Source organism: Lepidochelys kempii, chromosome 12 (assembly GCF_965140265.1).
Source record: "Lepidochelys kempii isolate rLepKem1 chromosome 12, rLepKem1.hap2, whole genome shotgun sequence".
Taxonomy (NCBI): domain Eukaryota; kingdom Metazoa; phylum Chordata; order Testudines; family Cheloniidae; genus Lepidochelys; species Lepidochelys kempii.
Window position 1 is genome coordinate 1,564,580 of NC_133267.1, and position 12,607 is coordinate 1,577,186.

The 12,607-nt window shown below is 48.3% G+C and overlaps 1 protein-coding gene across 4 annotated transcripts in view; it reads left to right on the plus strand.

Annotated features, from left to right (window-relative positions):
- The window catches only part of MLKL (mixed lineage kinase domain like pseudokinase), a 28,256-nt gene that overhangs the window by 12,194 nt on the left and 3,455 nt on the right, over window positions 1-12,607 (plus strand). Inside the window, exons 6-11 of one of the 4 annotated variants that reach the window (XM_073307092.1) lie at window positions 497-550; window positions 2,038-2,173; window positions 3,595-3,679; window positions 6,828-6,976; window positions 9,007-9,056; window positions 9,656-9,796. In XM_073307092.1, coding sequence (XP_073163193.1) covers window positions 497-550; window positions 2,038-2,173; window positions 3,595-3,679; window positions 6,828-6,976; window positions 9,007-9,056; window positions 9,656-9,796 — 615 coding nt within the window. The remainder of the gene's footprint in view (window positions 1-496; window positions 551-2,037; window positions 2,174-3,594; window positions 3,680-6,827; window positions 6,977-9,006; window positions 9,057-9,655; window positions 9,797-12,607) is intronic. The other 3 variants (XM_073307093.1, XM_073307094.1, XM_073307095.1) reach the window with 3 other exon arrangements.

Sequence of the window (12,607 nt, forward strand, 5' to 3'; positions counted from 1 at the left end):
AAAATTATATATAATATAGTATTTTGCTAAATATAATTAAAGGTTCATCATCAATTACTCTTTCATGCATTTCCATTCATTCCTTGTGACCAAAAGCATTCCAAGGGAAAGTGGACACTGCGGGGGACCAAGCCCAGAGTGAGTGCATGGCCCATAGCAGTGCACTTTCACCTCAAATAAAAGCTGCTTTAGCATTCTTATTTATACTAAATGTCATTTAGCATTTGACCCAATAAAGTTGTATGAATATAGATGGAATATAGATGGAATATATGGGCCAAACATAACCCAGTCACTGTCCAGCATTAAACAAGGTTAGACAAGGTTGGGATACAGAGACCTCAGCCCGCTTAATACCATGGCAAACACACCTTTAAAATTCCCTTGAACCTTTTTTCTTAACGATACAGAAAAGAAGGAAAAGCAGTTGAAGCCTTGGAAAAGCATTAAATAAGGGTTCTGTTGTAACAACATCCTTTGTTCCCTTTCCCTTTAGCTGGAGTGAGAAGGCAAAGCCAAGTGTCTGACAGTCCCTTAGAAGGTATCAAAGGTAATAACTCTCGTGCTGGGGAAAAAGAGAAGCAGTTACCTGCAATGGGCTGGAGTTGTTGTTGTTACAATCTGATCCTGTGTCACCCCGGGTGTGGCTGGGATTCAGCTGGAGCCAGTAGGGGGGCGACGTCGTCTGGGTCCCTCTCTCTGGCCCGTCTGGGCAGGACATCGCTCAGGATCAGGCTGACAAAGGCTCCAGAGCCCAGGAAACAGTGGGGGTGGCAGCCATGGTGGTGAAGCAAACTCCAGCAGCCAAGTACTGACCTCAGTTCTGGTCCATGGTCACTACGCACCTTCACCCCAGTGCTCTCTCCTCTTGGGCCAGCCACAGCTGCAGTCTCTGAGCTCTACTGAGCACAGGGGCTGCTCCCTGCCAGCTCCCTCTGGGGCTCAAGCCACCCCACAAGGGGGAGGGAGGAGGCAGCCCAATAGTTTCACTCTTATCCCCCTGCACCAGTCCATGAAGCTGGCTAGCCATGGAAGGGATCATACCCTCCCAAGGAGTGGCACAATGGGTGTTCTTTCCCTGCCTGGTGGGAAGTTCAGGAGGCACTGCTTCCCTGAGCACAATGCCTCCTTGTGCTCCCACTGGGTCAGTGCAGCTCCGTACCACCCCTACTCACAGCTATAAGGCAGGTCTAGCCCCAGGTAAATATGGCTAATCGGTAAATTAAGGGGGAAGCTCAGCCTGTGTGGACTGTGCGGAGTGAATGGAGGGTGGCAGAATCGGGCCCTTGATAAATTGGGGACGGGGAATTAAATGGCAGCATAAGAGATTAAAAAGGTGTGCTTTCGGGTTTTTGCACATGCCCTCAGGCCCTGACACATCATGTTTACTGGGGTCCCACCCTCTCCCATTTCACTTTATTTTTACACAGATGTTACAAATGTTTTGGAGGCCCCCCAAGCTCGGGTTTTCGAAACAATCGTGCTCTCTTTTTCCCCCTCCTGTCAGCCCGGCCTGTGCAATCAATAATTTGTGGAGGCTTTTTAGCGATAGCAATATTAAATCCCTTCGTTGGCTACCTGGGGCATTTCTGACTGCTCATCAGGTGGCCATGTGTAAACCTTACAAAAAATTCTTCCCAGTTACATCTGAGCAACTCCAGGGATTGCATGGGTTGCAGAAGTCAGGTCTGGTCTCTTGGGAGTGGACAACAGAGGATGGATCACTTGGTGATTGTCTGTTTTGCTCATTCCCTCTGAAGCACCTGGCATTGGCCACTGTTGGAAGACAGCATGCTGAGCAAGATGGACCATTAATCTGACCAGTATGGCCATTCCTATATTTTTTATTGCCCACAACGTGGGCACATCAAAGGGCCTTAAGAACTGTCACTCCTGAATCTCCTGACAATGCTTGATTTGAACTGTGCAGAGTTAAAGTTGCATTAATCAGGATTCTGCATTTCCAATGGAGAATGAAGTAAACACGTGAGTTGCCTCAGCTCAGGTCACCATTCACTGGGCTTCTGTTTTGATCAGGTTCAAGTCCTTGTTTCTCCATTGTCATGGAATACTGTGAAAAGGGGACCCTGCGGGACGTGCTGACAAGGAAACCCCAGCTCCCCTGGGAGACTCGCATTCGGATGGCGCTGGATGCGGCCAGAGGCCTATACAGGTATGTCATGGGGCCAGTGGCCCTTTAGAAGAATTAGAGCCCAGCTGACCCATGATGACCCGATGGGTTGCACCTGGGAGCAATCAGATGCTCATGGGAGTGCCCTTTAGTTAATTAGAATTGAAACAGCTGAATTAGGAGGAGGCTATGATAGTATAAAAAGGAAAGTGCCAGTGGGAAAGGAATCTGTCCCTGACAGTCTGTGCCTAGCTCTGGGAAGGGAGTAGGACGGCTGAAGGGTAGGCTGTAGAAGGAAAGAGACCCCCTAGAGCAGGGGTTCTCAGACTGGGGGTTGGGGACCCCTCAGGGGGTTGTGAGGTTATTACATGGGGGGTCATGAGCTGTCAACCTCCACCCCAAACCCCGCTTTGCCTTCAGCATTTATAATGGTGTTAAATATATAAAAAAGTGTTTTTAATTTATAAGGGGGATCACACTCAGAGACTTGCTATGTGAAAGGGGTCACCAGTGAAAAAGTTTGAGAGCCACTGCCCTAGAGTGAGGCTAGTTACTGAAAAGTTAGTGCTCTGAGGAAGAGTAGCTAAACCAGAGACTAAACCCCAGCATGGGCAGGACCAGAGCAGTGGAGTCTGAGAGACAAGAGGGACTTCTGGCAAATGCGTGGTCAGAAGAGGCAAGAGACTCTGGTAAGGAAGAAACAAAGCTTTGGACTATTCTCTGATGTAGGCTCAATGGTTGTGGGTAAACGAAGATTCCCCTGAATAAGGGAGAGGCAAAGACGGATTTATTTATATGATAAAAAGGGGAAACGGAAGCATGGCATGGCATCTAGGTCTGTGACAAGGTACCAAGCATGACTGAAGACAAATGAATTCATTTTCTGATGTCCCACTATATGCCTGAATTGGTCTCGTCTATAGAAGAGCAAGGGTGGATGGGTTGTAGGTACCGTGGTTAAAGTCACCCTCACCATCCACAAATCCCATGATATCGAAACAGGCAGTGGGAAAACTGATGGGAGGCTGGGTTTAGATAAGAAAGTGCCCAGATTCTCAGATGCCCTTGGCTTGCAAATCTGGCCTGAAGCCTGGTAGAAAGAGCCTTTCTCCTGAGATACCTGGTGCTGCTGTTTCCAGAAGTACCTTATAGAACATCACTAAATCATTAGGACTACCACCCAGTAACAGACTGGTTACTGCCTACTGTTCCTAGGCGGCTCTGACAATGGCATTCACTGGCTTGCCACTTTACAGGCAAAAAATGATTATCTTGTAGCCATTGGAAAGGTCTGATTTGTGGCTGTTGTCCCAGAATAACTGGGCACACTAGGGGTGGCTTCTGAATGCTCAGTAGTATCCAAAGGTCCGTCCTTGTCGCTGTTCTGGGTGGGAGCAGAGAGAGGGAAGGTGGCAATGGATCCATTACTAATGCTTTCTGCTCTTGGTTCTGACTGGCCGTAGGTTGCACCAGACGGGGGAGAAGTCTAAATTGCATGGATGCATCAATAGTACCAAGTTTTTGGTTGCTAAAGGTTACTGTGTGAAGGTAAGAGCTGTCTTGTGAGAAGACTTTTTGAGAGGTTTGAAAGCTTTTGTGGGTATCTATTCCATCTCACCTTCCCTCCCTGCCTCCCAGGACGCCATGGCCTCCGGAGTAACACCTCAAGCATCTATTCTTTCAGTGCTAATTTACTATGCAGCTGGGACACCTGAATTATATGGCCAAAACCCCTACCATTACACAGTCTTCCTCCCCACCCCCCTTAAAACCTCTTCCCCTTTCCAGCCCTCCTCCCAGGACAGTATGAGCAGCACAGGAGTCTGTGTGTTTATTTAGATGTTAACTTCAGGCTGTTCTACACAGTCCCAAAATTTTTAACACGCAGCTGCTTTTTATATTGAAAATGCACTGCTGCACTGCAGACTCTGACGGGGAATTCCCTCTTGACTTTAATGGGAATATTGGATGAACATCATCTCTGAAAAGCCGGCTACGTTGTTATTTATTATTTGTTATTACTGTAGCGCATAGGAGCCCTCCTTGTGGATCAGGACCCCTCATGCTAGGTGCTATACAAACACAGAACAAAAGGATGGCCCCAGCCCCACACTTATGTAGCTACCTAAATATGGATGTGGGTGTCTAGCTTTAAGCCCCCAGGTTTGCAAATATGAGCCTCAGTGAAAATGTTTCCATCAGCCCTTCATGCAGGGATAGTGGCTGATTAAAGACAAGCTGCCACAAGCAAGGTGAGGATGAATGGCATGAAGAAGAGGAGAAGCAGAATTGAGGAATGACAGAGTATTGTCATAACAACATGGGATCTTAAAACACACAGTACCCACCTCGGGGTATGTCTTCACTTTAAAAAATACAAAAAACACGGCAATGAGTCTCTGAGCCCAAGTCTGCAGACTTGGGCTCGCACTATGGCACTACAAATAGCCATGTAGCCATTCTGGATCCAGCTGGAGCTCAGGCTCTGAAGCTTCAGGAGGGAGATGAGCTTCAGAGTCCAAGCTCCAGCCTGAGCCTGACCATTTACATGGCTATTTTTAGCGCTGTAGTGTGAGCCCGAGTCTGTAGGCCTTGCTCTGGGACTTACTGCAGTGGGATGTTTTCAATGTAGACCTATCCTAAGAGCCCCATCCCTGGTACCAAGCATGTACCCTTTCCATGGTTCAGGAAGGCTATATCAAGTGGGGTCTGGTAGGGATCTGTCCTGGGTCTGGTTCTATTCAGTATCTTCAGAAACAATTTGGACAATGGCATAGAAAATAGAAAGTTTGTGGACGATACCAAGCTGGGAAGGGTTGCAAGTGCTTTGAAGGACAGGATTAGAATTCAAAATAATCTCGACAAACTAGAGAAATGGCGTGAAATAAATAGGATGAAATAAAATAAGGACAAATGCAAAGTACTACAATAAGGAAGGAATAATCAGTTGCACTAATACAAAGTGGGAAATGATCGCCTAGGAAGGAGTGCTACAGAAAAGGATCTGGGGGTTATAGTGGACCACAAACTAAACGAGTCACCAATGTGATACTGTTGCAAAAAAAGCAAACATCATTCTGGAATATATTAGTAGGAGTCTTGTAAGCATGACACAAGAAGTAATTCTTCCACTGTACTCAGCACTGATAAGGCTTCAACTGGAGTATTGTGTCCAGTTTTGGGCATCACACTTTGGAAAAGATGTGGAGACGGTCCAGAGGAGAGCAACAAAAATGGTTAAAGGTCTAGAAAACATGACCTATGAGGAAAGATTTGGGGGGCAAAATGGGTTTGTTGGAGAAGAGAGGACTGAGGAGGGAACACAACAGTCTTCAAGTACATAAAAGGTTGTTATAAAGAGGAGGGTGATAAATTGTTCGCCTTAACCACTGAGGACAGAAGTTAAATTGCAGCAAAGGAGATTTAAGATGAACGTTAGGAAAAATGTCCTGTCAGGATAGTTAAGCACGGGAATAAATTACCTAAGAAGGTCACAGAATCTCCTTCATAACAGGTTTAACAGACAGGGATTGTCTAGATAGTCCTACCTCAGTGCAGGGGATTGGACGAGATCAGTGGTTTTCATACTTTTTAGGCTGTGAACCCCTTTCCAAATAATGTAGTCTGCTGCATACCCCCATCTGAGATAGGGTCATAATATACCTATGATTAGATTGCCAATTCTTTCTAATTAGAGTGAGCTGTCTGCCATTACAGGATTTTTCTCGTGTACCCCTGATGACAGTATGCGTACCCCACTTTGAAAACCATTGGACTAGACCAGTGGTTTCCAAACTTTAACAGCCCACGAACCCCTTTCACTAAATTGTGAAATCTTGTGAACCCCCTCCTAAAAATGAATATTTCCAGGGCCTTTAAGTTTAAATTTCCTCTGCACTCCACAAGGCTCCTGCTGCTGGACCGCATTGACTGCCCCAGTCAACTGAGCTCCACTGAGCTCGGGCTGCGGGTCCCGCTGACCACCGGGGCTCAGGCTGCCGGCCCCGACTGCCCAGCCCCGCTCTCCCTGGGGCTCGGGCCGTCTGCCCTGCAACCAGGTCCCACCTGCTGCCTCCAATGCCCGGGATCCTCTGGCCGCCATGAGTGACATTTTTCTGGCGAATCCCCTGTAACATTCTGTGAACCCCCAGGGGTTTGCGAACCTCAGTTTGGGAACCACTGGATTAGATGATCTGTCAAGGTCCCTTCCAGTCTTACATTTCTATGATTTATCTGCATCCTTGAGGATCTCTGCTTCTACCCCCTTTTTAATCTTACCAATATTGTGGCCATCATATCTCCACACAAGGATTAGATAAGACAGCTTCTTTCCATCAGTTGGCCAGAGGGGATCATGGTGGTGCACCAGGAAACACGCCCTCTCCCTTGTTTCTTCCCTTCTCAATATGGGGTCAAGCACATCAGCCTTACACTTATAAGACCCAGGAGTGGGAATCAAACCCATGACCTCCTGCATGACAAAGCAGAGGACTCAGCAGAACAGGTGGGCCCTGCAACATGTTCTTGCAGTGGTCTGCTTGGTCCCCTGGCAATGAAAAGACCACCATATAACCCAAAGGAAGTCAGCTCATTAACCTTGAGCTAAGGACCAGTTATGTAATCATTGCTGCATGGCCCTGATTGCATGGAGCTCATGCTGTTCCTCCCTTTGTCTTTCTCTCCTTCCCTTGATCAGCTGTCAGGATTTGAATTGAGTAAAACTGAGTCATCCATTAAGAGGAGCTGCAAGAAGAAATTGACAGATGTCCCTTCTTCGGCTTACATCTCTCCCCTGGGCCTAGCTTCCCTGAGCCACAAGTATGACGTGCCCAGTGAAATATACAGGTATGGGGATGCTGGACTATAATACATAAAGGTTGGATGCACTGCTGCAGACAGGTTTCAGAGTAACAGCTGTGTTAGTCTGTATTCGCAAAAAGAAAAGGAGTACTTGTGGCACCTTGGAGACTAACCAATTTATTTGAGCATAAGCTTTCGTAAATTGGTTAGTCTCTAAGGTGCCACAAGTACTCCTTTTCTTCTTGCTGCAGACAGTTTCCTACAGAAGACAGATTTTTAGACAGGTTCTGTAGGTGACTTGCTTGGCACAAAATGATGGGAACCAAGAATCACAAGATAACTGGCTCTGTGGATGAGGGGAAAGGAGTGGACGTGTTCTTCCTTGACTTTAGCAAAGCTTTTGACACGGTCTCCCACAGTATTCTTGCCAGCAAGTTAAAGAAGTATGGGCTGGATGAATGGACTATAAGGTGGCTAGAAAGCTGGCTAGATTGTCGGGCTCAACCGGTAGTGATCAATGGCTCCATGTCTAGTTGGCAGCCGGTATCAAGTGGAGTGCCCCGAGGGTCAGGCCTGGGGCAGGTTTTGTTCAATATGTTCATTAATGATCTGGAGGATGGCGTGGATTGCACTCTCAGCAACTTTGCACATGACACTAAACTGGGAAAAGAGGTAGATACGTTGGAGGGTAGGGATAGGATACAGAGGGACCTAGACAAATTAGAAGATTGGGCCAAAAGAAATCTGATGAGGTTCAACAAGGACAAGTGCAGAGTCCTGCACTTAGGACGGAAGAATCCCATGCACTGCTACAGACTAGGGACTGAGTGGCTAGGCAGCAGTTCTGCAGAAAGGACCTAGGGGTTACAGTGGACCAGAAGCTGGATATGAGTCAACAGGGTGCCCTTGTTGCCAAGAAGGCCAATGGCATTTTGGGATGTATAAGTAGGGGCATTGCCAGCAGATCAAGTGATGTGATCGCTCCCCTCTATTCGACATTGGTGAGGCCTCATCTGGAGTACTGTGGCCAGGTTTGGGCCCCACACTACAAGAAGGATGTGAAAAAATTGGAAAACGGAGGGCAGCAAAAATGATTAGGGGACTGGAACACATCTCTTATGAGGAGAGGCTGAGGGAACTGGGATTGTTTAGTCTGCAGAAGAGAAGAATGAGGGGGGATTTGGTAGCGGCTTTCAACTACCTGAAAGGGGGTTCCAAAGAGGATGGATCTAGTCTGTTCTCAGTGCTAGCAGATGACAGAACGAAGAGTAATGGTCTCAAGTTGCAGTGGGGGAGGTTTAGGTTGGATATTAGGAAAAACTTTTTGACTAGGAGGGTGGTGAAGCACTGGAATGCGTTACCTAGGGAGGTGGTGGAATCTCCTTCCTTTGAAGTTTTTAAGGCCCGGCTTGACAAAGCCCTGGCTGGGATGATTTGGTTGGTGTTGGTCCTGCTTTGAGCAGGGGGTTGGACTAAATGACCTCCTGAGGTCCCTTCCAACCCTGATATTCTATGATTCTATGACTGAGTTCTATTCCTGACTCTACCACTAACTTAACCTCTCTCTCCATTAGCTTTCCCTTCTGTTAAAAGGGAACAGTGTTAGACACCCTACAGGGAGGGCAGAGCTTGATTAATGTTTGTATAGGGCTTTGTGGATGGAGGCTGCTACCAAAGTACAAATTAATACCACATAGGAAATGGAAGAGCTTTTGACATTTCACTTGGCAAGGTCTCTTCCCAAAGGGATTGGGCACACAGGTAGGCAGAAGTCAATATTAAGTTAGATGGACTCTCTGGAATAATCACAGGAGCCAGCCCGGTGGGTCCGGAGTGGAAGATGAGTCTGCTGTGTGGGAGAGCAGCTCACAAATCAGCCTGACATGCTGATTCCTAAACGGGGAAGGAGGGAGTGCTCAGAGATGATGTGTTTGTTAGGTGGCTGAGGGTGTGGTTCACCCTCCTTCTCCAACACTATCCAGCAAGCAGCAGAGCTGATGAGCATAGGAGGAGGGATCAGAGGGAGGTTGAGGAGGCTTTTTTGATGCTCAGCAGGCCTGTTTGTGTCCTTTCAGCTTTGGGATCGTCCTGTGGGAGATCGCGACCGGCAAAATTCCATTTGAAGGTGGGCAACAAGGGCTTGTTTTCTGTCATACTGCAAGCACCTGGGTAAAGGCCCAGGGTCCAGTCCAGATGTGTTCTGCTGATGCAGGGTGATATTTGGGATCAAATGCACCTCTTGGCAAATGTTCCCTATTGCTACCTAGTGCTCAGGAGCTTCAGATCCAGAGGGGCTATGAAATGACTGAATGACTGTCCAACATGCCTGTAGCCACTTGGACCAGGTAGCAAAGTAGCTTTAACTCTGGAATCTTTCCTGGAATTTAGGCTCCAATTCAGCAAAGCACTTACAAAGACACATACTTAATTGTAAGCAAATAAGTAATGCCATCTGTATTCAACAAAGCACTTAGGTATGTGCTTCGCTACTATTGAAGTTAAGTGCTGTGGAATTGGGGCCTTAAGGCAGGGTTCATAGCAGATGAGTTTTTCATAGACGCAGCATAATGAGTATTTCAATCCTGCCTCTTCCCTGCTGTGGGCTTGGCAGGCCGCATGAGGCTCTATTTAAATGCTTTAATTAGGTTCCCTCTCTGCTACCTTCTTGTGGAATCCAAAACAAGTCGGTGCCTCCTGACTCCCAATTTGTGTGTGTTGTGTTAGGCTGTACTTCCCAAGAGATCTATCAGAAAGTTTATGAGCAACGTTACCAGGCTCCTGTTGGGGAAGATTGCCCCTCCCACCTGCAGGATGTCATCAATCAGTGCCGGGCCTTTGAGCCTTTGCAACGTCCTTCTGCTGAAGGTAGGATGGAGTCCCATGTTTGCTTCCCTTTACTCTACAGCAATACTAGCTACCAGGTGATCGCTGCTTGTCCCCGGTCAGACCTGCTGAGGAAATCCCAGGGAGGAGTGGAGGGACTGCAAGCCTAAACCCCCAGTCTGGAGGGAGAGGGATGGGGGTCTCTGCCTGAAAGAGGAGATGGCTAGAAAGACTGAAACCTTTAAGTGGGTGCCCTTGAGGAAAACCAGGGTGGTGGGTCAAGTGCAGTTTAATCCTGAAACTGCCAGTGATGATCCAGTCTGACCTCCTGTATAACAAATGCCAGAGAACTTCACCCAGTAATTCCTGCATCAAGCATAACAACTAGTGGTTGATCTTTTTGCAAGACATCCAGTCTTGCTTGATAGATTTCAAGTAATGGCAAATCCCCCACACCCCTGGTAAATTGTTCCAGTGGATAATGACTAAGGCTACGTTTTAGTCACAGGTATTTTTAATATCACAGGCAGTAAACAAAAATTCACAGCCCGTGACCTGTCCATGACTTTTACTATATGGGCGGGGGGTGGGGAGGAGCTGGGTACTATGGTGGGGGTAGAAGGCAGCGCACAGACCAGGACCCCCGCTGGTGCTGAGGCAGTGGGTGTTGGTGGGGCCAGCAAGCTCCCTACCTGGCTCCATGCCTCCCCCCTCCCTCCAGCAGCAGAGTTTGGGTATGGGAGGGGGCAGGGGGTTGGGGCATGGGACAAGGTGAGGCAGGCTCTGGGCGGCACTTTCCTGGGGGGGGCCTCCCCGGAAGCAGTGACATCCCCCTTGCTCAGCTGCTAGGCGGAGGCGTGGCCAGGCAGCTCTGCGCGCTGCTTCTGCCTGCAGGCATCGCTCCCACAGCTCCCATCAGCCATGTGAAGCCAGCGCTCTGGGTGGAGATAGTGTGCAGAGCTGCCTGGTCACACCTCTGTCTAGCAGTTGAGCAAGGGGGATGTTGCCACTTCCGGGGAGCCCCCCAGGTAAGCACTGCCCAGAGCTGCCTCACCCATCCTGCTCCCCAGCCCCCTCCCACACCCAAACTCTGCTGCTGCGGGGGGGGGGGGGAGAGCAGTGGCCCAGCAGTGGCCCATGTGACTGATGCAGGGGCTTGCCTGAGCTGCCCCTGAGCCAGGCACACCGGCCAGTGCAGAAGTCACGGAATCCATGACCTCAGTGACAAACTCGCAGCCTTAGTAATGACTCCCACTGTTACAAATGTGCACCTTGTTTCCAGTTTGAATTTGTCAAGCTTCATCTTCTGGGAGAGTGAAGGTATAGGGAGAGAAAAGGAGCTAGAACAGGGGTTCTCAAACTTCTCTGCACCATGACCCCCTTCTGACAACAAAGTTGATACATGACCCTGGGAGGGAGGCACAGCCCAAGCCCCACCACCCTGGGTGGGGGTGAGAAGCAGGCAGCAGCCCAAGCCCTGCTGCTCCAGGTAGGGTGGAGAGGGGGCCACAGCCTTAGCCTGCCCCCCCAGGTGGAGCTGGAGCTAGTGCTTCAGCCCTGGGTCCCAGCAAGTCTAATGCTGGCCCTGGCAACCCCATTAAAATCAGGTCATGACCCACTTTGGAGTCCCAACCCACAGTTTGAGAACTGCTGAGCTAGAAGAAATGGGGAATTAAAGGAAGAGATCAGAAATGGAGACTGGAGGAAATAGAGAACAATGAAAGAGCAAGGGATGAAATGAGAGAATGAGGAAGGACCAGACAAGGGGAAAACTGCAGAAGAATGGAGAGGAAGATGAAATGTTTAATAATCAGCCAGGAAGCAAGCAGGTTTTTCAGGGGAGAGGACACTTCTGCTAACTATGGAACCGCCAGCTCACATCAAGGTCACACTGAGCTTGTTCAGAGGCTTAACATGGGTGTTAGCATAGTCATACCTGTCCTCTCATTAAATCTACTCATTCGCATAGTCACTGCCATACTCAGAGCTGGGGGAAACCCCAGCTTAACACACTGGTTTTCTGAGATCAACAGCATCAAAAATACTGTGCTCTGATGAGAGCAGCTCCTTGGTGCTATGGAATCTGGGGCTTGGCCTTTCACTCTGAGCAATAAACTGCAGTATATGAGAACATCAGAATAGCCACACTGGGTCAGATCAAAGATCCATCTAGCCCAGTATCCTGTCTTCAGACAAAAAGAAAAGGAGGACTTGTGGCACCTTAGAGACTAACCAATTTATTTGAGCATGAGCTTTCGTGAGCTACAGATCATTTCATCGGATGCCATTTCCAGCTGTTGACAAGAACGTCACTGGCCCACCTTGATTATCACTATAAAAGGTGTTCGTTTCCCCGCCCCCCCAGCTCTCCTGCTGGTAATAGCTCACCTTAAGTGATCACTCTGGTTAAAATGTGTATGGTAACACCCATTGTTTCATGTTCTCTGTGTATATAAAATCTCCCCACTGTATTTTCCACTGAATGCATCCGATGAAGTGAGCTGTAGCTCACGAAAGCTTATGCTCAAATAAATTGGTTAGTCTCTAAGGTGCCACAAGTACTCCTTTTCTTTTTGCGAATACAGACTAACACGGCTGCTACTCTGAAACCTATCTTCAGACAGTGGCCAATGCCAGGTGCCCCAGAAGGAATGAAAAGAACAGGTACCATTAAGTGATCCATCCCATCATCCTTTCCCAGCTTCTGGCAAACAAGAAGCTAGGGACACCATCCCTGTCCATCCTGGCTAATAGCCTCCAAGAACTTATCTAATTCTTTTTTGAACCCTGTTATAGTCTTGGCCTTCACAACATCCTCTGGCAAACAGTTCCACCGGTTGACTGTATGTTGTG